We start from the raw sequence: 25,772 nt of genomic DNA on the forward strand, positions 1-25,772 counted from the left end.
CCTTCTGAGTGCTCAGTACCATGCTCTGCATACAGTAAAGGCTCAGTAAATGCTACTGATTGGGGATAGGCGAAGTCTGCCCCCCACCCCGCACCCCCATCTACTCACACCCACCCACACTTACAAAGCGGTAGGATCCTCCGCAGATCACTGGAGGATGGCAGGAATAAAGGGCACAGCCAGCCTCGACACCTCATGCCCGCCCCAGGAAAAGCAGCCCGGGCGGGGAGGAAGTGATAGGGCGGGTTTTCCCGTGCCCCAGCGGAGAGAGGGCAAGGCTAGGCCCCGTGCTCCCCCCTCCACACCACATGGCTGCCCATGGGTTCCAGGCTGCAGCAGTGGGTGGGAGTCATCTGCCACAGGGTGGGGGCTTCTCCGACCAGAGCTAGACCCAGCGGGCAGGGCTGGTGTGGGGCATCTTGGTCCCAAGAGGAGGGGTTTGGGGGCCAGCTGCCCGCCCAGACCAGCACCTGAAAGAGGCCAGAGGACGGAGCATCCAAACTTTATTTACAAGAGCTCCTAGCCAACCCCATTCACACTCTGTCCTTGGGCTGGAGAGAGCTGGGGAGGGGCACAACCCACAGTTCCCCTTGAGGGAGTCCCAGGGCTGACTGGGGAAGAAGAGACCCTGGGGGGGTGGGGGAGAGGACCCCAGCCCAGCGGCCGGCCTTGGGCTTCATTTCTTCTGGGCCTGGGCCCGCGCCCGCTGAATCCGCTCAGCTAAGGCAGGGTCGCAGCGGGAGAGGACCAGGCTGAGCTCGGCCTCGTTGCGGTGTTCCAGGGCCACCTCTGCAGCTTGTTCCAGGTCCCTGGGCACGGCCGGGAGAGGGAGGGTGCGAGAAAGGGGGATGTTCCAATGGCAGGGCAGCCCAAGGCCCAACTTCCTGCCCTGATCAGGGAGTCAGCCTGGACACACGCACATGTGCACATCACCCCCCTCCCCCCCCGCCGTGGATGAGTAAGGGGGACATTCCAATGGTAGAGTAGCCCAATGCCTAGCTTCCTGCCCTAAATCAGGAAGTCAGCCTGGACAGACGTACACACACACACACACCTGCACTCATGGCTGATCTCAACAAGTGGCCTTGACTTTGCATGCCTCGCCCCCACTCGCCCCCTGCCCCAAACCCAACCGTGGCCCAGGGCACCGCCCGCCCACTCCCCGCCATACCCAATGAGGATGGACGCCTTGACCTTCTGCTCCGGACTCACACGCAAAGCGAACTTCTTGGCCTCAAACTTGTTGTGGTGCTTCATGCAGATTTCCACAAAGGGCTAAGGACAGGGAAAAGTCGGGTGGGGGGAAATCATTCCCATCTAGGAACAGCTGGGAAGCAGTGTGGCCTAGTGGATAGATCCCGGGCTTGGGAATCAGAAGGAATTGGGTTCTAATCCTGGCTCCGCCTCTTGTCTGCTGGGTGACTCTAGGTAAATCACTTCACTTTTCTGGGCCTCAGTTACCTTATCCGTAATATGGGGATGAAGACTGTGAGCCCCAGGGGCGACTGACCAAGCACTTAATACAGTGCTCTGCCCACAATGCGTGCTCACTAAATACAATTGCCTTGACTGACAGGACTATGTCCAACCTGATTTGCTTGTACCTACCCTAGTGTACAATAGAATTAGTAATTACTCCCTGCCCCCTCCGCCCCACTCAAAGCCCTATTGAAGGGCCATCTCCTCCAAGTGGCCTTCCCTAAGCCCTCCTTTCCTCTTCTCCCACTTTCTTGTGTCACCCTGACCTGCTTGTGTTGTTCGTTCCCCTCTTCCAGCACCATAGCACTTATGTACACAACTAATTGATTTATATTAATACTACCATTACTACTACTACTACTACTACTACTACTAATGATATTTGTTAAGTGCTTACTATGTGCCTGGCACTGTACTAAGTGCTAGGGTGGATACAATATATCAGCCCCAAATCTAGAATGTAAGCTTGTTGTGGGCAGGGAATGTGTCTGTTTATTGTTCTATTGTACTCTCTCAAGCGCTTAGTACAGTGATCTGCACACAGTAAGCGCTCAATAAATATGACTGGATAAATGAATACAGTGTCTGGAACATAGTAAATGCTTATCAAATACCATTTAAAAAACAAACAACCACCAGTTACCTCCCATTTCTCCCTCCTTGCTACCCTTGCCCACTACCCCTGCCACCCAGGAGGACAGACCAGGCGTTTAGAAGTGGGGTCCCAAGGGAGCGTTGGGGGCACTGGCTTCATTCCTCCCTTGGTCCCCTACCCTCATCCCCCTCACCAGATAGCCGATGGGGGATTTCTTGCTTTTGGAGAACTTTTCCAACTCTTCCCAATCTTCTCGTTGGGCCAGGGCTGTGAGCTTCAGCCACCAGAACCTGCAGGGGCAGACAAGGGGTGAATTGCTGGTGGGAGGGAAGAGAGCAGAGCAAAGGGAAGGGAGGTGGAAGCAGCGTGGCCTAGTGGATAGAGCCAGGGTCTGGCAGCCAGAAGACTCTGCGCTCGGCCCCCCCCTCCAGCCCCACAGCACTTATCAATGTATCTGTAACTTTATTTGTATTGATGTCTGTCTCCGCACCTCTAGACTGTGAGCTCGTTGTGGGCAGGGATTGTCACTCTTTATTGTTGTATTGTACTTGCCCAAGTGCTTAGTACAGTGTTCTGCTCACAGTAAGCGCTTAATATAACCGAATGAATTAATTAGCTTGTATCTACCCAAGAGCTTAGAACCGTGTGTGGCACATAGTAAAGCTTAACAAGTACCATAATTCTGAATCATTATTTACTACTATTATCTACCCCAGTGCTTAGTACCTAGTAAGTACTGTACTGTACTAAGCACTGGGGTAGATAATAGTAATAATAATAATTCAGAATTATGGTACAGCCTGGCACATAGTAAGGGTTTAACAAATACCAAAATTACTATATGCTACCCCAGCACTTAGTACAGTCACTGGCGCATGATAGGCGCTTAACAAATACCATTAAAAAAAGGGGGGTCAGGGGAAGAGTATGTTAGCGGGAGGGCAGAAGAGCTTGGGGGTAGGGAGAGGAAGGGAAGGTGAGGGAGAGCCTTGAGGCCCAGGTGTCGGTGGTCCCCCCACCCGCTGTCACATCCCACCTCTTGTCTGGGATGCGGAAGTCACGGGCAAGTTGCTCTGCGCGCTTGTGGCTCCCGGCCAGGATGAGGGCCGACACGGTGTCGTGAAGCGACAGGTCCAGGAAGCGTTCCCCCACCTCCTCCTCCAGGCGGCGTTGCAGGCGCAGCAGCTTCATCTGTTCCTCTGTAGCCTGCCGCAGGTGGGACACCCGGTGGAGCGGGGCGGGGGGGGCGCAGAGTGGGCCCGGGGGCTGGGTGGGGCCCGGGGGGGCAGGCTGACATCGGGGGAAGAGTGGAACCGGGTCCAGGACTCTGGACACAGAGGTGGGGCCCGTCTTCCCCAACCCCACTTGCCTGGGAGGAATCCCCCTGGTCCCAGTAAGTGGGCAGCACTGAGGGAGCAGGTGGGAGAGGGAATGGGGGAGACGAGCAGGATGGGGAAGCCCCTCTAGGGCCAAACCTTGGCTGCAAACTCATTCCTGGCCTTGGAGAACTCATCTGCTGCCGCCTGCAGAGCTGCCACGCGCCCCTCAATCCGCTGCAACATGGATGGCCTGGGTCAGCCGGGGGGGTCGGAGTGGGCTGGGTAAGCTTGGGAGGTCAGGGGATGGGGACAGGGGTTTGCTCCTCAGAGCCTGACCCCAGTTGGCTGGGACAACCGACTACTGGATATCTGCCCCAGCCACTCGATCACAGGGATGGGGCCGGAAGACTCAGGGCGGGGAAACGGGAGGGGAAGACGTGAGGAAACGGGAGGGGAAGATGGGGAGGAATCTGGAGGGGAAGACAGAGGAAATGGGAGGGGAAGACGGAAGATAGAGGAGGGGAAGATGTGAGAAAACGGGAGGGGATGACAGACGATAAAGGAAGGGAAGATGTGAGGAAACAGAAGGAGATGTGAGGAAACGGGAGGGGAACACGGGGAGGAAATGGGAGGGGAAGGTGGGGGGCAAGTGAGGGAGACCCCCTTCTGGCTGGGCGCCCCCTGCACCTTGTCACTGCCAGAGTAGCTGTCACGGACATGGAAGTCCCCGAGCTCCTGGTGGTTGTCGTCCTGGTTGTACAGGTCACGCAGGGTTTCCAGCTCCTGGTGCTTGCAGAACTAGGTGGGGGTGGGGGTGGGTCCAAGGAAGGGTCCGGGAATGGGGTGGTCACACCTCAGCTGGCCCCTGGGCCCGCTCCCCCCATAGCCATGGATTCCCCCCGCCTCACCTGGCGATAGAGGCTGAGGGCGGCCGGCTGGCTGCGCAGTGTCATGAAGAAGTCCCCACGGTTCAGCTCGTTCTTGAGGTGCAGCACCACAGTGAACACTGCCACGGTGAGGAAGAAAGTCAGTAGTAATAATAATAATGATGATAATAACGATAGGACTTGGCAAGCGCTTACTCTGTGCCAAGCACTGTTCTAAGTGCCAGGGTAGATACAAGTTTCCCAGGTTGCACACAGTCCATGTCCCATGTGGGGCTCACAGTCTTAACCCCCATTTAACAGATGAGGGAGCTCAATGACTTGCCCAAGGTGACACAGCAGGTCAAGAAAGGCAGGCTGGGGGTGAGGGGGCGTAATAATGATAATAATGATGACAATATCTGTTAAGCACTTACTCTGTGCCAGGCACTGTACTAAGCGCTGGGATGGATATGTGCAAATCAGGGTGGACCCAGTCCCTGTCCCTCATGGGGCTCATATTCTCAATTCCCATTTTCCAGATGAGGTAACTGAAGCCCAGAAGGGATGTTACTGACCAAGGTCACACCACAGACAAGTAGTGGAGCTAGAATAAGAACATTTGACCTTCTGACTCCCAGGCCCGGGCTCTACCCATGGGGAAGGGGGAGGATGTCTGGGGTCCTTCCTGGCACCGCCCCCGCCCTGGGGTCAGGGGGTGGTTTCGGGGCCTGGCCCACGTGACTGCCCCTCGATCCCTTCCTCACCCAGATCGCTGTCCCCGCTCTCTAGCGCTTTGCTCAGGGCCAGTTTGCTTCTCTTCATGCTGAGCAGCAACGGGACCTGCTCCCCGGAGCGCGGCTCGTACTCCAGGAGCTGGGGAGGGGATGGAGGGTGGGGGGAGCGGCCGCGGGGAAAGGGGACATCAGGGTGGGGGGTGGGCATCAGGGGGATAGGGGCAGGGGGCACCTTCTACCTCAGACCCAGAGACCCAGACCCACGGCCCGAGCCCCGCACCTTGATGGCCAGCTCCGAGCGGCCGCAGTGGCACGCGCGGGCGGCGATCTCCGAATAGGAGATGCCTGGGGTGTCCCCCAACTTCTGATTGATGGCCCGAGCCACCTCCTCGTCGGACTTGTCCTTCTGCTGCACCTGGGGCCGGGGGAGAGGGGGAGTTGGGGGGCGGGTCCACTCACTCATCCCGACCCCCAGCGGGCCCTGCCCCAACCTCATGGCCACTGCAACCCTGACCCCGGCCAGATCCCAGCTAGAAGCCCCTCCCCGGGCACACCCGGCCTCGGCCCCAGGATCCCACCTTGTAGCAGGCCCAGTGAGCTAGCACCCGGCTGGCACCCTGACACTCGGGAAGACGCAGGTACTCGCAAATGCGGATGGCCAGCGGGTACAGACGTCGTAGCACCAGCCTGGGGGCGGGGGACAACAATGGTGCAGAGGGGGTGGTGGGGGGAAAGGAGGGGGGCCGTGATGGGGGAAGCGGGGGGACGCCGTGATGGGGAGCCAGGGGATGGATGTTCTCGAGGACCGGGCATAATGGGAGACAAGGTGTGATGGGGGGCAGGGGGCCGGGCCTGATGGGGGAACAGGGCGACTCCATGATGGGGGCGTGGGGGGGAATGCCATGATTGGGGGGCAAGAAGGATGGCATAACTTGGGGGGAAGGGCATGATGGGGATTGAGGGGCGCCGTGATGGGGTACAGGAGGATGCCGTGATGGGGGTGTTCGGGGGCAAGTGTGATGTGGGTGCTGTGCATGTTGAGGGACAAGGAGACACCATGATGTGGGGGTAAGGGGATGCCTTGATGGGGCATAGGGGAGAGGTCATGATGGGGACTGGGGGAATGCCGTTATGGCAGACAGGTTGGGATCCGAGCGTCCCACCCGCGCCCCTCCGACCCCATTCCTACCTGTCCAGCAGGACCTCAATGGTGAGCTGTTTGTACCTGGGGTGCAGGTCAAGGAAACCACCTCATGCAGCCCACGCCACCCAGCCGGGGACTGGACCCCCATCCCTTCCCCTCCCCCAGGGGGGACACCGGGCACGGCTGGGCAGGGCACACCGGACACCGGATCAGGGGATACTGGGCGTAGCTGAGGGGGATGCCGATCTGGTAGTCCCTCACAGCGTTGAGCACCCGTAGGTCCCGGCAGGTCCGCACAAAGCCCTCGGGAGGGAACTTGTCGATGAAGCACTTCCCGAAGGAGGCCGCCTGCCGGGCACATGGGTAGCGGGTGAGGGCGCCCCAGCTCTTTCCTGGCCCCCTCTCTCCCCCTCGAGCCCAGCATGCCCCCCCGCCCCCCCGGACTGACCCTGAGCAGGCTCTTTTGGATAGCGGGCTCTTGCTCACAGGCTGCCGCCTGGATGCACTGCTCCACGGCGTCGGCCAGCAGGTCCTGCTCCCGAATCTCTCGCAGGTACTCGTCTGCCTTCTGGCTCTCCTTCTGCGCATGGGAGGGGGCGGGTGGCATGGCCCGTCGGACCCTCCTCCGCCCTGGAACCCCCGCCCTCGCTCCTGGGGCAGTGTGGGTCCGGGGGAGGAGTGTGGGCTGACTGCCGGATGGAAGGATGAGCAGTTGGGGGGAGGAGGGACAGGAGGGAGGTTGGCAGGAGAGGGAGTGGGGAGAGAATGGGGGCGGTGGGAGGACGGAGAATGGGGGGAAAGGTGGACGAAGAGAAGGAGGGAGAGGAGATAGAGAGCGGGGGTGGGAAGATGGAGAATGAGGGGGAAGGAGGATGGAGAACAGGGGGGAGGGAAGATGGGAGAGTGGGGTGAGGGGAGAGAGTTGTGGGGGGGAAAACCCGGGGAGAAGGCCTGGCTCGGCCCAGCCCAGCCAGGTCAGGGCGCCTCACCTCGTACTCCCTCTGGGCTTCTAGGAGGAGGGCACCGGGGGCCATAGAGGCAATCTTGAAGATTTCCTCACTGGCCGCTGGGAAGGAGGTGACAGGGGTGGGATGTGAGTGAAGGGCGGCCCCTTCGAGGAGGCCCCCGCCCCGCCCACCAGTAGGCCCGCACCAGGGACCTCCTGCAGGAACTCGTGATGGGTCCGGGCCAGAATACGGACCCCGTCCAGCTCAGGCACCAGGTAGGAGTCCTCGTCCAGGACGAATCTGCCTCAGTTAAGGCTCCACACATGATGGGGGCGTCCCTCACACTAACCCCCCCCAACCCCGCCCTCCTGAGGCCACCCCCCTCACCCATGGTGTCCCCCTCTCCTCCAAGCCAGGATACAGGCTGCTCCTGCCCTCCTCCCCCTAACCATACCAGACAGTCCCCAGGCCCCCCTCAGGCCGAGGATACTGAATGGACTCAGGCGCGTCCCCGGCCACCATGAGGCGCCGCTCCCAGGCCAGGACCACCGCGCGCTGTTGACTGCGTGGACGGCAGCACCTGCCGGACACAGACCCCAGCCCCACTGCCCTTCACCACCCCCTTCCCGCCCCTTTTCCGGAGCCCACCGCACACGACGTCATCAGCCCCTCAGCCCACACCCCAGCCACCTCCTCTCCCCTCTGCCCAGCTACCCCCGCCCCATGCCCAACACACAAATGCACGTGTACATACACGCACATTCTCTCTTTCTCTCTGTCTCGGTCTGTTTCTCTTTCTCTGCCTGTCTCTCACTCACCAGGACATCTGCTTTGGAGGGGTTCGGATGCTGCAGTTGAATTCACACAGTTTTTCCTGGAAGGCACAGTGAGGGCACAGGGGATGGGCAGAAGCTCACTGGGACAGGAGGGAGTTCCCTCAATTGATCAATGGTCTTGATTGGGTGCTTACTATATGCAAAGCACTGTGCTAAGTGCTTGGGAGAGCACGATATTACAGAATTAGCAGATATGTTCCCTGTTCACAGCACGCTTACAATCTAGAGGAACAGTCTAAAGTCAATTGATCCATCAGTGGCATTGATTTGTTGCGTCTTACTATGGGCATGCATTCATTCGATCCTATTCATTGATCGAAGGACCACCTGGGGTGCTCCGTGAGGTGGCCAGGGCCCACTCTGCTCCTGCCCACCTACCCGCTCACTGCCCACCTTGCCCCTGTGGGGACTTGACTGGCGAGAGAGGCCAAATGGCACCATGTGACCCAACAGCCCTAGAAACAATTCCTTCATCTGGGTTATTGGTCCTGAACTCTCAGGGAAGAGGGACAACCATTCTTTGACGAGAAACTCCATCACCACCTATCTCCCAGGTGCTTGGTATCCCACTGTGCCCCAAGGAAGACCTCGATAAACACCATTGACATTGACTCCGTGACGCCATACCTTGAGCCCGTCTACCTCACTGCCGACCTATCATTCACGTCCTGCTGCTGGCCTGGAACACCCTTCCTCCTCATAGCTGACAGATGATCACTCTCCCCTCCTTCAAAGCCTTACTGAAGGCACATCTCCCAGAGGCCTTTCCTGACTAAGCCCTTTATTCCTTTTCTCCCACTCCTTTCTGTGTCGCCCTGACTGGCTCCCTTTATTCATCTCCCCTCCCAGCCCCACAGCACTTATGTCCCTATCTGTCACTGATTTCTCTATATTAATGTCTCTCTTCCCCTCTAGATTGCAAGCTCATTGTGAGTAGGTAATATGTCTACCAACTCATATTGCCCTCTCCCAAACACTTAATACAGTGTTCTGCACGCAGTAAGCGCTCAATAAAAACGACTGACTGAAGGCAACTCCTTCATAGTTCTTGGTCCATAACTCTCAAGAGAGAGAGACGACTATCCTTTGATGAGAAACTCCATCACCGCTGCTCTCCCAAGTGCTTAGCATCCCGCTGTGTCCCCAGAAAGCCCTCGATTAAAACCCAGCATCCAGATAATGCCCCCCCAACCCCCCTCCAGGACAGACCCCAGGCTTTCTCTCCTTCCCCACGCGTGCTGCAATGGTGAGAGCAGCATGAGGACCAGAGGAGGCATGAGGCGCCAGCTGACCTTGAGCGAGGCTGTGCCCATCCAAATGAGGCCGGAGTCCGTGAACAGTGCCAGGTAGCGGTAATTGAAGGAGACGGCCATCTGCAGGACGCTGCCGGCCCCCGGGGCCAGACCGGCTGGAGTCTGGGGGAGGGAAGGAAGTCATCAGAGGGCAGGGGAGAGGCGACTTACGCCATCCTCTTGTCCCCTAAACTCCTCCTCTAAACCATAAGCTCCATCCTCTAGACGGTAAGCTTGTTATGGGCAGGGAATATGTCTATTATTTTGTTCTAATGTCCTCCCCCTAATGCTTAGTACAATGCTCTGCACACAGTAAATATGACAGTGAGCAAGGGGAGTCCCCGCCACACCTTGGTCACTCACCACCGGAGAGCAGACTGTGTTGTCCAGGAGGAAGAGGTCCGTCCCCGTGGCCAGCAGAACTAGGGTCAGTCGGTCCTGAGACAACACGGTCCAGCAGGTCGGTGACTGCTGAAGCCCTTGGGGAGACCGGGGAGAAGATGTTGGAGAAGAAGCGGTGCAGCTTAGTGGGTGGAGTACAGGTCTGGGAGCCCGAGGGACCTGGCTTCTCATCCTGGCTCCGCCACCTCTCCGCTATGTGCCCTTGGGTCACTTCAACTGTGTCTCAGGTCCCTCACTGGGAAATGGGGATGAAGATTGTGAGCCCCACATGGGACAGGGTCTGCGTCCAACCTGAGAAGCAACATGGCCTAGTCGATAGAGCCCAGGCCTGGGAGTCAGAAGGTCATAGGTTCTAATCTCAGCTCTGCCACTTGTCTGCTGTGTGACCTTGGGGAAGTCACTTCACTTCTCTGGGCCTCAGTTCCCTCATCTGTAAAATGGGGATTAAGACTGTGAACTCCGTATGAGACATGGACTGTGCCCAACCCTATTATCTTGCGTCTACCCCAGTGCTTAGAACAGTGCCTGGCACATAGAAAGCACTTAACAAATACCATAATTACTATTATTATTAGCTTGTATCTTCCCCAGTGCTTAGTGCCTGGCACCTAGTAAGCACTTAACAAGTACCGCAGTAACTTCCACTGCCCAGAATGAAGGGCTCAGTTTACTGGCCTTCTCACCAGGGGCACCATGCAGCATGCTGCCAGCACACATTGGAGGGCCAAAATGGCCCAGCAACTGAGAGAAAACCAGGGTGAAACTCAACCGGACCGAGGCTGGGTAGCGTCCGACAGGATGGCAGCAAACCCATTTAGGGCCTGGGTATGGGGGGTGAAGACAAGCTTGTTGCCCAGAGGTCAAAGAAGGGTCTGGGGGGAGTAGGGGAGGGGTAAGAGACTGAATGGGAGTCAACAGTGCATTGCAGAGAGCCAAGCCAGGTGGCCTTCCTGGAGGCAGGGGCTGGACCACCGCTCCCCCTCCGGCCTCAGCCCAGACCCCAGACCCCAGACCCTCAGGGTGCTGAGTCCACTGTGGGTCAGAATCCTTTGGTCCAATCCAGGATGCTGTAATTTACTTATTTATATTTCCTTTAACTTCCGTCTCCCCCTCTAGACTGTAAGCTCATTGTGGGCAGGGGATGCGTCCACTGTATTGTCGTGCTGTCCTCCCCCAAGTGCTTAGTCCGGTGCTCTGCACACAGTAAGCAACCGATAAATGAATGAATGACACTGCCAGAGAGCAGTGCAGGTAGGAGGAGAGGTGGAACGTGGTCCTACAGACAAGGGGAGAGTGCAGAGAGAGTGACCGTCCAGGATGGGGTGGTGGGCCAGGTGGGGGGCAGGCAGCCTGCCTCCCACCCTCTGACGGGGGTCTGTGGGGAGGAGGCTGACCAGCTGCGTGACGGTTGGATGGGAAGAAAAGGAAGAAATGCCAAGGGAAAGAGTGCAGTTGGCACGCTAGGGATGGAGGCCTCTGTCCCCGAAATGATGATGATTATTATTAGTAATAATAATAATAGTCCTTGTTAAGCCCTTACTGTGTGCCAAGTACTGTACTAAGCGCTGGGGGAGATACAAGGTAGTCAGGTTGGACCCAATCCCTGTCCCACATGGGGCTCACCCTCATAATCCCCATTTTCCAGATGAGGTCACTGAGGCCCAGAGAAGTGGAGAGACTTGCCCAAGGTCACACAGCAGACAGGTGTCACAGCCAGGATGAGAACCCAGGCCCTTCTGACTCTCAAGACTGTGCTCTTATCCACTAGGCCACACTGATCTGAAAGAGGGGAGCAGACCCTGTCTGCCCTCGGCAGCTCCACTCCCCATCTGGCAGTTGGGGAGTGGTGGGAGAGAGGAGAGAAAGAAACCTGGGACGTCAGGCATCCTGCGGAGTGTGAGGTGGTCCACGTTGGCAGTCAGCGTGAAGCGGTGGGCTCCCGTGAGGACGGCGATCCCGGACCCGAACTCGGTGTGGAACACACGGGCCTCCAACACCCGGTTCTGCAGGACCTCCTGAGGGCAGGGACGGACGGATGGACCGACCGACGGATGGAGGGAGGGAGGGCGTGTCACGGGGGTCCGTCAGTCAATTGCATTTATTGAGCGCTGTTAGTATGGCACTGGACTAAGTGCTTGGGAGAGGACAATCCAACAATAACCACATTACCTGCCCACTATGAGCTTAAAGTCTAGAGAGGGAGACAGACATTAATATAGAGAAACAAATGACCGCTATGAACCTAAGTGCTGTGGGGCTGGGAGGGGGGAATGAATACAGGGAGCAAACTAGGGTGACAAAGAAGGGAGTGGGAGAAGAGGAGAGGTGGGGCTTAGTCATGCCTTCACTAAGGCTTTGACAGCGGGGAGAGTCATTGTCGGATTTGAGGAGGGAGGGCATTCCAGGCCAGAGGGAGGACGTGGGTGAGGGGTCGGCAGCGAGATAGGGCAGATGGAGGTCCAGTTGGAAGGATGGCATCAGCCGCAGCTCTGCAGGACCTTTGGGTCCCTGCTCGGTGCCCAGGCAGAGGTGTTTCCGTCCCCCCCAGTCCTGCTCCCCCTAGGGCTGCTCATGGTGCCCGGGGCTGCCCCCCACCCCACCCTCGCCACCCCTGCGCCCTCACATTGCCTAGGCTGAGATGCCGTTTGAAGTCACAGAAGAGGTCGTAGACGAGCACGGAGCCGTCCTCCTGCACGCACAGCAGCTCCTCGCTGGCTGTCCAGCCCAGCTGGGCCACCTGACCACTCTTCCACTGCGACCATGGAGGTGGGTAGGGGGAGAAGAAACCATCAGCCTCCGTCCTCTCCCAAATGCTCAGTACAGTGCTCTGCACACAGTAAGCCCTCAATACCATTGAACGACAGACTGTCAGCCAACCCGGATCCTAAACTGCTCAGAACAACAGCTTCCCCGCCAAACCTCCACCCCAAAACCATGGGCGGCACCCTGAGGTGGAGAGGGAGGGGGTGGCTCACCACCATACTGGCCAGTGCTACTCCGGATGCTGAATACGTCTCCAACACAGGCCTCCCGCTGGGGGACTTCTCTTTCCTCCACGGGTTCCTTAGCAGCGCTGAAATGAATGAATGTTTGCAAAGTGCTTACTGTGTGCCAAGCACTGTACTAAGCGCTGGGGTGGATACTAGCAAATCAGGTTGGACATGGCCTTGTCCTACATGGAGCTCACAGCCTCAATCCCCATTTTCCAGATGAGGTCACTGAGGCCCAGAGAAGTGAAGTGACTTGCCCAAGGTCACACAGCATACACGTGGCAGAGCAGGGATGAGAATCCAGGGCCTTCTGACTCCCAGGCCGGGGCTCTAGCCACTAGCCCACTACTCCATGCTGCTTCTCATTGGAAGGCATGGGGTTGGGGGTTGGGGAAAACCTGTTTATGGGGCTGCTCTCCTCCTGCATATCTGGGCACTCCGATCCCTTTCCTGCCCTTTCCTGACATCCACATGCCTCAGCAGCTTTCAAACTGTAAGCTTCTGTGTGCAGGGAATGTACCTGTTTATTGTTGTATTGTCCTCTCCCAAGCGCTTAGTACAGTGCTCTGCACACAGTAAGCGATCAATAAATACGATTGAATGAACAGGATGGGAAGAGCTGGGGAACCAGGGCTAAGGCAGAGTGGCCACTGGGATTCAGGCCACTTGAGGTCAGTCTTAGCTCCACCTTTATCTCAGGGGAGGATGGCCTAGGTGCCTCCCTGCTTTGAGGTTTCAGTTTCCCCCTCCCTGGACCACTCCCTGTGGTCCCTGGACTCTCTGAACCCACTGCTTCCCTGCCCTGCCCCCCGCCTGAAAGGTCCAGCTAAGGGTATATAGGAACATGTCTATCAGCTCTCTTGTATTCTCTGCTCCCAAGCGCTCTGTCCAGTGCTCTGCACACAGTAAGATCCCAATAAATGCCACTGATGGCTTGATGGAAGTGGGAGCAACTTGGACAACCAAAAGGGTCCCGGGGCCCTGCCCCAACCGGTGGGGCTAGAGGGAGGCTAGGGGAATGTGGGGAGGGGGGCTGGCATACCTATGGGACCTCCATAGGGCGCGGCGGCCATCAGACAGTCCCGCAGCTCCTCCGTCAGGTTCCAGTCCATGCTGTACAGCTCGGACTTCCTGCCGAAGTGGCGGGGGATTAGGGTTGGGAAGCTTAGAACCAAGAGCTGGGATGGGGCTAAGGGGGGTACTTCCAAAGTCACAGGAATGGTGTGGGAGAGAACTAGAGAGGGACAGGTGAGGAATGCCCAAGTAGGTGGAGCCACAGCAGTGATCAAGAAGCAGTGTGTCCTGGTGGACAGAGCACGGGCCTGGGAGTCCCAGGGCCCTTTTTTTAATGGTATTTATAAAGCGCATCCCCTGTGCCAGGCCCTCTACTAAATAAATGCTGCAGTTGAAGCGCTTAGTACAATGCTCTGCACACAGTAAGCGCTCAATAAATACGACTGAATGAAATACAAAGTAAATGGTTGGACACAGTCCCTGTCCCACATAAGGCTCCCAGTCTTTAGCCCCATTTTACAGAGAAATGAAGCGACTTGCCCAACATCTCAGAGCAGATTAGCAGGAGGGCAGGGATTAGAACCCTGGTCTTCTGACTCCCAAGCCAGGGCTCTAGCCACTAAGCCACGCTGCTTCCCATTCTCCCGCCTATCTTAGACTGTGGGCCTTGTGTGGTACAGGGACTATGAATGATTTGATGACATTGTATCTACCCTCAGTGCTTGGCACAGAGTAAGTGTTAACACCCCTCACCGCTAGTAATACACTAGCCAGTTCGAATATTTGGGGCTGTCCTCCCCATTAGCCTGGCTTGTTTCTTCTTTAGGTATGCCCATAGAGCCCAGCTCAGGGCACAGAGTAGGCACTCAAATCCTGCAGGAGCTGGCAGGGGGAGGCCTGTGGCGGTGGTGGGTGGAGAGGAAAGGGGAACCCAGGAAGAAGGAGCACGGGTGGGGGGAACACACACAAGAACCCCAGGAGGCTGCGGTTACAGAGACAGGAAAGAAGTGGGAGGTTGTGGGGGGGGAGGTCAGAGACCACCAGGGGAGGAGGGGAATGGAGAGGGGAGGCTGAGGAGGGGGAGAGAGGGGAGACTGAGGACGGGGAGAGAGGGGAGACTGAGGAGGAAGAGAGAGGGGAGGCTGAGGAGGGGGGAGGCTGAGGGGGGGAGTCTGAGGGGGGGAAGGGGGAGACTGAGGAGGGGGGAGAGAGGGGAGGCTGGGGGGAGGGGGAAAACGGGGCAGAGAGGGGAGACTGGGGAGGGGGAGAATGGGGAGACTGAAGAGGGGGAGAGAGCGGAGACTGGGGGGGAGAGAGGGGAGACTGAGGAGGGGGAGAGAGAGGGGAGGCTGAGAAGGGGGGAGAGAGAGGGGAGGCTGAGAAGGGGGAGAGGGGGAAGAGTCGTCGGGGGCCGGCGGGCGCGGCCGGCACCGCTCACCGGTAGAAAGCCGCCTCGCCGAGCGGGTTCCAGTTGGCCGTGTAACAGTCCATGGCGGCGGCGGCGGGGAGATGCCTTGGGAAGGGAGGAAAGATAAGGAAGGGAACAGAAAGAACGGAGGACCGCGGCCTCCTCTGCCGCCTCCGCCGGACACTTCCGCTCCGGCCCCCCGATGACGTCACGGCGGAGGGGAGGAGGGGCGGAGGGGGGAGGAGGGGCGGAGGGGGGAGGAGGGGCGGAGGGGGGAGGAGGGGCGGAGGGGGGAGGAGGGGAGGGCGGAGCGTCCGGCGCCGCCATCTTAGCCGCAGGCCTAGCCCTGCGCCCGCCCTCTGGCGGCCGTTCGTGCAGCGACGCACCGTGCCCGCCGGGCCGGGCCGGGCCGGGCCGGACTCTGTGCCCAGCAGGTGGCGCAGTGTGCCCATAAGGAGGGACTCCCTGCCCGCCCCCGCGGTGTCTGGGCCCCCTAGGTGGGGTCCCGGGCCCGCCGGGAGAAGCTTCTGGACCCACTTGGAGTGTCTGGGCCCACTCAGAGGGGCCTCTGGCACCACCGTGGGCGTGTTCTCTCCTCCGTGCCCGCCGGGCAGGATCGTGACCCCAGATCCCACGATTAGGGTCGTGAGCCTGACAGAAGTAACTCTCCACACTAGCAAACCTCCCGGAGGGGGAAGCGCGGCCCAAGCGCGGCCCCCTGATGCTCCGCCGTGCGCTGTTCATTACGAACGTGCAGGTAAAGTATTTGCTTTGTTACATTCTGGGACAGCGGGAGGGGCTATATATTCAAAACTCTAGTTTTCTAGGAGTCAGGGCTGAAAGGCTCTGTCATGATCACACAGAGTCAGCCTTCTACCCGGGAATTGGTAGAGAAGCCAGCTGTTAGAGTAGTAAACCTTCTAGCCGAAGCCGTGGCTTCATGCTGCCCAGAAGTCACTGGAGCCAGCTCTCTGCCCCTGGACCAGGGTATGACTGACCGACCCGCTCCCCCGACCTCCCTACAGGTGCTCCCTACCGATGCTTCCCACCAGTGCTCCCCAGAACCTGCCCCCAGACCGCTCGCCTCATTTTACCTGCCGTTGCTTTCCTCTTGATATGTGTCCCTCCGGAACCCCCTTGCACTTATGAATCTATCTTTAAATTGTTGTTATGAAATTTTTTTTACGGTGTCAGTGAAGCGCTTCCCATGTGCCAGACACTGAACTAAGCCCCGGGGTAAATACAAGCTAGGTTGGACCCAGTTCCCGCCCCTCATGGGGCTCACAGTCTTAATACGCATTTTACTGTTGAGGGAACTGAGGCACAGACCAGTGAAGTGATTTGCCCGAGGTCACACAGCAGACAAGTGGCAGAGTCGGGATTAGAACCCATGACCTCTGACTCCCAAGCCCAGGCTCTTGCCATTTAGGCCATGCCGCTTCTCATTAACGTTCACGTCTGTCTCCCCCTCTAGACAGCAAGCTCGCTGTGGACAGGGAAATGCGCCTGCCAACTCTGTTGTATTGTGCTCTCCCAAGTGCTTAGTACAGTGCTCTACACATCTACACATAATAACTGCTCAATAAATGCCATTGCTTGATTTTTTGATTGATTGACCCTACAGAGAGCCTGAGTGCCAGTAGCAGCACAGAGGCTGACCCGGGCCTAGCTGTGGGCCACTGTCGACACTACTGCCCGATCCCCAAATCTAAGCCTGTTCACCTCAACCTCATCCTGCTCTCCTCAATCAATCCACCTGTGGCATTTCTTCAATCAATCATAATTATTGAACACTTACTGTATGCAGAGCACTGAACTAAGTGCTTGGGAGAGGCCAGTAGAACAGAGTTGGTAGACCCATTCTCTGACCACAGGGAGTATACAGTCTCTAGGGGGAGATAGCCATTAATATAAATTGATGTTACAGATGTGTACATAAGTGCTGTGACGCTGGAAGAGTACGATACAACAATAAGCCGACATATTCTCTGTCTACAATTTCCTCTCCTTGAATTCTCTCCTTGACCCCCTCCAATCTGGCTCCCGTCCCCTTCACTCCACAGACACCGCCCTCTCAAAGGTCACCAACGATCTCCTTCTTGCCAAATCCTACGGCCTCTACTCCATCCTAATCTTCCTCAGTCTCTCAACTGCCTTCAACACTGCTCCTGGAAACGTTATCCAACTTTGGCTTCACTGACTCTGTCCTCTCCTGGTTCTCCTCTTATCTCTCTGGCCATTCATTCTCAGTCTTCTTCGCGGTCTCCTCCTCCCCTCCCATCCCCTAACTTTAGGGGTTCCTCAAGGGTCAGTTCTTGGTCCTCTTCTGTTCTCCATCTATACTCAGTCCTTTGGAGAACTTATTCATTCCCGTGGCTTCAACTACCCCCTCTGTATAATTGATACCCAAATCTTCATCTCCAGCCCAGATCTCTCTCCCTCTCTGCAGTCTCACATTTCCTCCTTCCTTCTTGGATGCCCTCCTGTCACCTCAAGCTTAACATGTCCAAAACAGTGCTCCTTGTCTCCTCACCCAGGCCCTTTCCTCCCTCAGACTTTCCTGTCACTGTAGATGGAACCACCATCCTTCTTGTCTCATAAACCCTTAACCGTCGTACTATCCTTGATGACTCCTTTCTCTCATTCAACCCACAGATTCAATCCATCACTAAATGCTGTTGGTCCCACTTTCACAACATAGCTAAAATCCATCTTTTCCTCTCCATCCAAACTGCTTCTACATTAATATAATCACTCATCCTATCCTGTCTGGATTGCTGCATCAGCCTCTTTGCTGACCTCCCAGCCTCCTGTTCTCTCCCCACTCCAGTCCATATTTCAACTCTGCTGCCTGAAACATTTTTCAACAAAAAATGTTCAGGACATGTTTCCCCACTCCTCAAAAAACTCCAGTGGTTGCCCATCCACCTCTGCATTGAGCAAAACCTCCTACATTGGCTTTCAAGCACTCAATCAGCTCGCCCCCTCCTACCTCACCTCGCTACTCTCCTACTACAACCCAGCCCGCACACTTTGCTCCTATAATGCTAACCTTCTCATGGTGCCTTGATCTCATCCATCTCACCAACAGACCTTCGCCCACGTCCCGCCTCTGGCCTGTAACGCCCTCCCTCCTCATATCTGACCGACAATTACTCTCCCCTTCTTCACAGCCTTATTGAAGTCACGTCCCTTCCAAGAGGCCTTCCGTGACTAACAACTCCTTTCCTCTTCTCCCACTCTCTTCTGCGTTGCCCTGACTTGCCCCCTTTATTCATCTCCCCTCCCAACCCCATATCACTTATGTACATATCTATAATCTATTGATTTATATTAATGTCTGTTTCCCCCTATAGACTGTAAGCTCACTGTGGGGAGGGAACACATCTGTTTATTGTTGTTTTGTACTCTCCCCAGTGCGTAGTATAGTACCCTGCCCAAACTATGCACTCAATACATACGATTGACTGACTGACTGTGAGCCCACTGTTGGGTAGGGACCATCTCTATATGTTGCCAACCTGTACTTCCCAAGCGCTTAGCACAGTGCTCTGCACATAGTAAGCACTCAATAAATACAATTGAATGAATGAATGACTGGAGAAGAGACCTTTCCATGGCAGATAGTGGTTTTCTTTTGGGAAGGATTGGGGGAAACGGGGAGGTGCAGTGTCAGGAGTAAGTAGGGACTGTGACTGTGTCCACCCCATCCCTCTTTCTGAGAGGCAGAACCATGGGGGATTTAGGATGAGGCAGTCAGCAGGGGGTATGGTTGGGGAATGCAGACAGCAGTGAAGGCAGGCATTGTATGGGAAACAGATTCCTGTCCAGTCTGCAGCCTTGCTGGGTATCTCGGGCCTCAGGAGTACTGACAGCTGTGAGGTTATCTGGGGGTCCAATTTTAAGTGTGGGAGTGTGTATCAGTCAACCTGTTGGTTTTTTGCCTGTACACCCATTCTTCCTGGGGAAGCCAGTGTTGGAGGGATTGGGGGGGAAAGTGCAAGAAAGGAGAACCTGTATTGTCTGCAGATCTCTTCTTCTCTTCCTCTTCTTTCTCCTCTTCCTCCTCCTCCTTCTTCTCTTCCTCCTTCTTCTCCTCCTCCTTCTTCTTCTTCTCAGCTTGGAGATGACTGGTTTGCCTGGATGACTAAGCAGAGAGCTTCACTCATGGCATCTCCATGATCTGAAGCCCTGATGTCATTTGGTGAAGCCACTGGTCACATGTTCAGATCTGGGGAGTAAGAGTGACCCCTGTCCCCATGGAGAGATGGAGCCATGCTGCCACACCAAAGGGAAGGGTTTGTTTTTTTTTTGTATGTGTGTGCATTCACATGAAGATTGGGGTTCATTGTGTTGGGGAGAAGAGTTAGGTAGGGGTGGTTGCTCCATGCAGAGAGGCTGGATCTGGAAAAAAGAACCCAGGGCTCTGAGCAGGTTACTGCCTTTATTTGATGTGACTGTGGGACTGAGAAGACCCAGGATCACTAATTCCTTCCTGCATCCAGTGGCTTCATGACATGACATCAGGGCTTCAGATCATGGAGATGCCATGAGTGAAGCTCTCTGCTTAGTCATCCAGGCAAACCAGTCATCTCCAAGCTGAGAAGAAGAAGAAGGAGGAGGAGAAGAAGGAGGAAGAGAAGAAGGAGGAGGAGGAAGAGGAGAAAGAAGAGAAAGAGAAGAAGAGATCTGCAGACAATACAGGTTCTCCTTTCTTGCACTTCCCCCACAATCCCTCCAACACTGGCTTCCCCAGGAAGAATGGGTGTACAGGCAAAAAACCAACAGGTTGACTGATACACACTCCCACACTTAAAATTGGACCCCCAGATAACCTCACAGCTGTCAGTTGTTAGCTGTTAGCAAAGTCTCTCCCTGCACACCCTCAGCTCCCAGAGAAGGGACTGGTCGGGGCCTGCTGGTGGTGGACTCTGGAGGGCCTAGTGTCAGAAGTATGACAAGGGTAGCATCAAAAGGTCCATGCCGTTCTTCTCTGAGAAGCAGAGCTGTGCAAACCCCTGGACTCGACTGCAAGACCAAGTAGACCTGGGGCCCTTAATTCTGTAGACGGGTCAAATCTCCCTGTGTCCATGGTACTGCACAACCTCGGGCTCTGCAGAAGGGACCCTTCTGTGTCTGACAGTGGTGGCTTTTGGAGGTCTAGTGTCAGGAGCAGGACAGGGTGACATCAGTCTGTCCTCTCCATTTCCTTCATCTGCTTAGAGAAGCAGCATGGTGTAGTGGATAGAGCGCAGGCCTGGGAGTCAGAAGGTCATGTGTTCTAATCCCGCTCCACCACTTGCCTGCTTTGTGACCTTGGGCAAGTCACTTCACTTCTCTGTGCCTCCGTTCCCTCATCTGTAAAATGGGGATTGAGACTGTGAGTACCACAGGGGACGGGGACTGTGTCCGACCCGATTTGCTCATATCTACCCCAGCGTTTAATACAGCGCCTGGCACATAGTAAACGCTTAACAAAATACCACTATTAGTATTATTATTATCATCTGCAAGAAGCAGAGCCTTGCGGACTCCAATCTGAGTCCAAGTCAGCAGGGGTGTAGTTTGGGAGGAGCAGAACAATGAGGCTTGGTACTAGAAGTTGACTTGTGCAGTTGGGCTGGACCTGCAGTCTCTGGGGAGTGAGGCCTGCCTGGAGTAACAGAGCTAAAGTTCTGAGGAGGGGACCACTAAGTATCAATAGGACAGTGTGTTGCAGTCAGCTTAGTGGGGGTGCTCTGTCTTGCCAACTTGTACTTCCCAAGCGCTTAGTACAGTGCTCTGCACACAGTAATCAATCAATCAATCAATCGTATTTATTGAGCACTTACTGTGTGCAGATTGATTGATTGATTTACACCTCATCTCTCCTGATGATAGGTTCAGTGTTTTGTAGGGGAGAGGGAAAATGGAGCCTGCAAAAAAAAACAAAAACAAACACCTAGGTTGTGTGACATCTCCTACTCCTCTCTCTCCAGCTATGAGATAAGTGAGTCTGCTGGAGCCTGAAGGGTTTGGCCATAGAGGCGGATTGCAGAGGGAAGGATGGGGGAACCCGGCCCTTCAGGCTCACCAATCTGCATGTGTATTTTAAGGCCAGGATCCTCAACTCCAGAACGGTTTCAGTCAGGACTGGTGGAGAAGGTCCAGTGACACATCGCTTCCATTAGACTCAGATTCTGCTGCCTCCTACCCAGAGGAGGGCTCTGCAGTGAGTCCTGTGTCTTGGAGGGGGTAGAGGAGGTGGAGAAGGGGAGTGTGAGTCTGTCCCATTGGCTCAGACACAGAAAGGAACACCTAAGCACCAAGCTCAGCAGGATAAATTGACTCCAGGGAGAATCTGGTATGATACCTTGGCCTTACTGCTGAAATTAAGGGGCATAATAAATGAGCCAAAGTTTGATTCAAGGTATGATTTTTTTCAGTGATGCCTAATTTCCACTTCTTAGCATATGAGAACGGATTTTTACAAAAATCATCACCTCTACTTGCAAACAGTAGCCCCATCTATGGGTAGAAGTTCAGTATCTCAGGATCCGAGGAAGAAAGAACTGTCAAAGTTTTTGCTCTCAAAAAATGTAATCAATCTGCTGTTCTTTTTTTGATGGTATTTATTAACAGCTTATTACGTACCAAGCACTATAGTAAGTGCTGGGTAGGTACCAGCTAATCAGTTTGGACACAGTTTCCATCATACATGAGGCACAGAGTTTTAATCCCCATTTTACAGATGTGGTAAGTGAGGCCCAGAGAAGTGACGTGACTTGCCCAAGGTCACACAGCAGACAAGTGGCGGAGCTGGGATTAGAACCCCTGACCTTCTGATTCCCAGCTCCGTGATCTATCCACTACACCATGCTGCTTCTCCAGAGATTTGTGATTTTTTAATGACATTTTTCGTGGTATTTTTTATGATTATATGATTTTTTCTGGTATTTGTTCATTCATTCATTCAGTCATATTTATTGAGCCCTTACTGTGTGCAGAATACTGTACTGAGCGCTTGGAAGGGTACAATACAACAATAAACAGACAAATTCCCTGCCCAAAGCGAGCTTACAGTCTGGGGGTGGGGAGACACATTAATATAAAAAAATACATGACAGATATGTGCATAAATGGTGTGGGGCTGGGAGTGGGAGATGAACAAAAGGAGCAAATTAGGGCAACGCAGAAGGGAGTGGAAGAAGAGGAAAGTGGTACTTAGTCAGGGAAGGCCTCTTGGAGGAGATGGGCCCTCAATTTAAGGTTTTGAAGTGGGGGAGAGTCACTGTTTGTCGGACTTAAGGAGGGAGGGCATGCAGAGGTCTGTATTAAGCAATAGGGAGAGTATAATACAACACATTTGGCAGACACATTCCCCGTCCACAGTGAAGTTACAGGTAAGAGAAGGAGCCAGGTTATGTGCCAGTCACTGTACTGAATGCTTGGGTAGAGACAAGATAATCAGGTCGGACACAGTTCATGTCTCACCTGGGGTGTTTAATCCCCATTTTACAGATGAGGTACCTGAGACCCGGAGAAATTAAGTAATAATTGTGGAACTTGTTCATTCATTCAGTCATATTTATTGAGTGCTTACTGTGTGCAGAGCACTGGACTAAGCACTCGGGGGAGAGTACAATATAACAATAAACGTACACCTTCCCCGCCTACAATGAACTTACAGTCTAGAGGACCGTTAAGTGTTATGTAGCAGGCACTGTACTAAGTACTGGGGTAGATACCACTTAATAGGGTTGGACACAGTCCCTGTCCCTGTGTGGGGATCGAGTGGCAGGGAAAGGGAGAAGTGGAGAATCCAGGGGGTCTGTAGCTGACCTCTCATGCTTGTTGAAGAATAGGTTGATATTTTTTTGCAGGGGGGAGGAGGAGGAATGTCTCTGTTTTGGAGAAAATGCATTGTTTGCAACTCCTCCCATTTGCTTCTCAACTGGCAGGAGCACCATCGACCACTCAGGCCAACGGAACGCTGTTGGTGGGAATCCAGGCACTAGGACCCCCTCAACCATCACAGAGTTGGTGAGAATGAATTTAACTTTGGGCTCTCCAGTGCTCAGCAACAATGTTTTCCCTCCCTCGTTGTCTCCCTTGTCTATTGCCTTCACCATCTGTTCTAGACTTTTAACTCCTGTCTTAAACCCACAGTGCCCCCAACTCCCTGCTTGTCACGAGGCACCTGTCAGTACTTAATACTGTGCTCTGCACTTAAGGTGTGTTCAATCAATGCTATCACTCCTACCAAAGAATCTAGTCACCCTGAAGCCAATGGATTTATCCTTGCCCCAAATATTCCTCACCCACTCCCCAACCACCCTTATCCTTGCCAGCTACCTCATATCTGCCTGATTTCAAAATCAGTCCCCTCAAACTCTGCCTCTGATTTCCCTTCCGTCACACTGCCTGAACATTCGCATTCACTTTTCTTCCTTTCCCGATTACCGTCTTCAACCAGACCCTCGTTGCCGAATTAATTCCTTCCCCGCTGCTTTCAAACGTTCCCATGCTTCCCCTAGTTTTAGATTAAAAAAAACCATTGCCCTTTTCCCCATAATAATAATAATAATGATGGTATGTGTTAAGCGCTTACTATGTGCAAAGCACTGTTCTAAGCACTGGGGGGGATACAAGGTGATCAGGTTGTCCCATGTGGGGCTCACAGTCTTAATCCCCATTTTACAGATGAGGTAACTGAGGCACAGAGAAGTTAAGTGACTTGCCCAAAGTCACACAGCTGACAATTGGTGGAGCTGGGATTTGTTCCCATGACCTCTGACTCCAAAACCCGGGCTCTTTCCACTGAGCCACGCTGCTTCTCTAAGCAGCTGCTTCCATGCTGCTTCCCCATGATCCCCCACCCACTGGTCACTCCTTCCCTTTCCTACCATTCCTGCCCCCAAACCTCAAATGGGTCACTCATACCTGTTGCCTCTTTTACCTTTTCAACCACCTCCTCAATCCCTCTACAAGTGAGCTCCAGTCATTTGAGAACAGATTATCATCATCATCAATCGTATTTATTGAGCGCTTACTGTGTGCAGAGCACTGTACTAAGCGCTTGGGAAGTACAAGTTGGCAACATATAGAGACAGTCCCTACCCAACAGTGGGCTCACAGTCTAAAAGGGGGAGACAGAGAACAAAACCAAACATACTAACAAAATAAATAGAATAGATATGTACAAGTAAAATAAATAAATAGAGTAATAAATATGTACAAACATATATACATATATACTGGTGCTGTGGGGAAAGGAAGGAGGTAAGATGGGGGGGATGGAGAGGGGGACGAGGGGGAGAGGAAGGAAGGGGCTCAGTCTGGGAAGGCCTCCTGGAGGAGGTGAGCTCTCAGTAGGGCCTTGAAGGGAGGAAGAGAGCTAGCTTGGCGGATGGGCAGAGGGAGGGCATTCCAGGCCCGGGGGATGACGTGGGCCGGGGGCCAACGGCGGGACACGTCAGGAAGCTATTGTGGCATGTCTTTCTCGACCTCTAAGCTTCTTCTGACACGGACAACCCTGTTAACCTGTAAAGGGTACCTAATCTCAATGTCCCCAATACAGCCCCCTCCTGGTTTTCCTCCTCTGGCTTCTCTTGCTGTTCCTCTGACACTTCCTCTGCCTCCCTCCGCTCCCCAAGTTTGGATCCTCTTCCCTTCTCATGCTACCCCCACTCCCTTAGAATTCATGTGGTCCCATAAATAACCACTACTTAGCCTCACTCTTCTCCTCCTACAACTCAGCCCTCACATTTCACTCTTGAGGTGAGCTACTCATCGTGCATCTCTGTCGCTCTCCCTTTGTCACTCCCTTCCCCGACCCCTTGCTTTCCCTTTTTCCTCTGACCCTCAAACTCCTCCCCAACCTTTTCATGCCCAAAGATGGAGCCCAAAGAACAGACTAGGTCTTGACTGACCCCCTGCTGGGCATTCCCCGCGATGCAGACTGCTCGGATCTTCACTGTGCACTGACCGGAGGGTTCCCCAGCCCTCTCCAGAGACTAAGAACCATCCCTCGCCCCCAGCCCAACAACGCCGTTTCCACGAATCTAAATATTTCATTGTCAGGGGCTATCTGCTGCATCCTCCAGAAAGCGATGGGCTTGTGTGGGGTATGTGTGCGCATCATGGGGTTGATCTTAGGGGGGGAAGGTGTTAGAAGAAGGCTTCTGCTCTCTCAGCTCCGAGGCCAGCCCTGGATCCGGGGGCCTGGGCTCTCTATCGGGAATAGATTCTGCTGACTGGACTGTGGGCCGGAGAAGACCCGATGGCCATTAAATCTATAGACAGGTCAACCTCCCTGAATCCACAGTCCGGTCTTCAGCATCGCCCTGCACAAAACTCTGGCCCCTGGAGACAGGACCACTTGGGTGCTGATGCCGGGGAGGACCTGGAGAGAAAGGGGACCCAGCATTAGGCATCGTTGACTTTTCAATGTCAGGTTGTGGGTGTGTGTCTGTGTGACCCATCCCTTATGGAGGAGGAGTAGCGTAGGGAATCCGTGCTGAGATCAAATCAGGGTGCAGGGGGCGCTGGAAGCGTGACAATAGTTCATGGAATTTGATTGTCATTGCAAGTAGTTTCCTCACGTGAAATAATAACGGTGATATTTGTAAGCACTTACTATGTGCCAGGCACTGTACTAAGCCCTGAGATGGATACAGACAAATTGGGTTGGACACAGCCTCTGTCCCACGTGGTGCTCACCATCTCAATCCCCATTTTACAGTTGAGGTATCTGAGGCCCAGAGA

At 54.8% G+C, this 25,772-nt stretch overlaps 1 protein-coding gene and 1 long non-coding RNA gene across 2 annotated transcripts in view; one reads left to right on the forward strand and one right to left on the reverse strand.

The window, feature by feature from the left end:
• Window positions 1-486: 486 nt before the first annotated feature.
• On the reverse strand, window positions 487-15,202 carry VPS16 (VPS16 core subunit of CORVET and HOPS complexes). The gene is made up of 24 exons (XM_038745581.1): window positions 15,057-15,202; window positions 13,647-13,735; window positions 12,590-12,687; window positions 12,238-12,366; window positions 11,485-11,629; window positions 9,576-9,691; window positions 9,213-9,335; window positions 7,903-7,958; window positions 7,575-7,664; window positions 7,290-7,384; window positions 7,127-7,203; window positions 6,586-6,717; window positions 6,358-6,485; window positions 6,183-6,218; window positions 5,572-5,680; window positions 5,274-5,408; window positions 5,024-5,132; window positions 4,302-4,399; window positions 4,081-4,191; window positions 3,550-3,627; window positions 3,111-3,280; window positions 2,268-2,364; window positions 1,172-1,275; window positions 487-809 (listed from the first exon to the last, which is right to left on the reverse strand). Exons 1-24 carry the CDS (start codon window positions 15,107-15,109, stop codon window positions 677-679), a joined length of 2,511 nt encoding a protein of 836 aa, XP_038601509.1. The 5' UTR covers window positions 15,110-15,202; the 3' UTR covers window positions 487-676.
• A 415-nt stretch (window positions 15,203-15,617) lies between these two features.
• The window catches only part of LOC119927044, a 37,583-nt gene continuing 27,428 nt past the window's right edge, over window positions 15,618-25,772 (forward strand). Inside the window, exons 1-2 of the long non-coding RNA XR_005450386.1 lie at window positions 15,618-15,783; window positions 22,967-23,048. This is a non-coding gene — a long non-coding RNA (uncharacterized LOC119927044). The remainder of the gene's footprint in view (window positions 15,784-22,966; window positions 23,049-25,772) is intronic.

This window comes from Tachyglossus aculeatus, chromosome 4 (genome assembly GCF_015852505.1).
Source record: "Tachyglossus aculeatus isolate mTacAcu1 chromosome 4, mTacAcu1.pri, whole genome shotgun sequence".
NCBI classification, from domain to species: domain Eukaryota; kingdom Metazoa; phylum Chordata; class Mammalia; order Monotremata; family Tachyglossidae; genus Tachyglossus; species Tachyglossus aculeatus.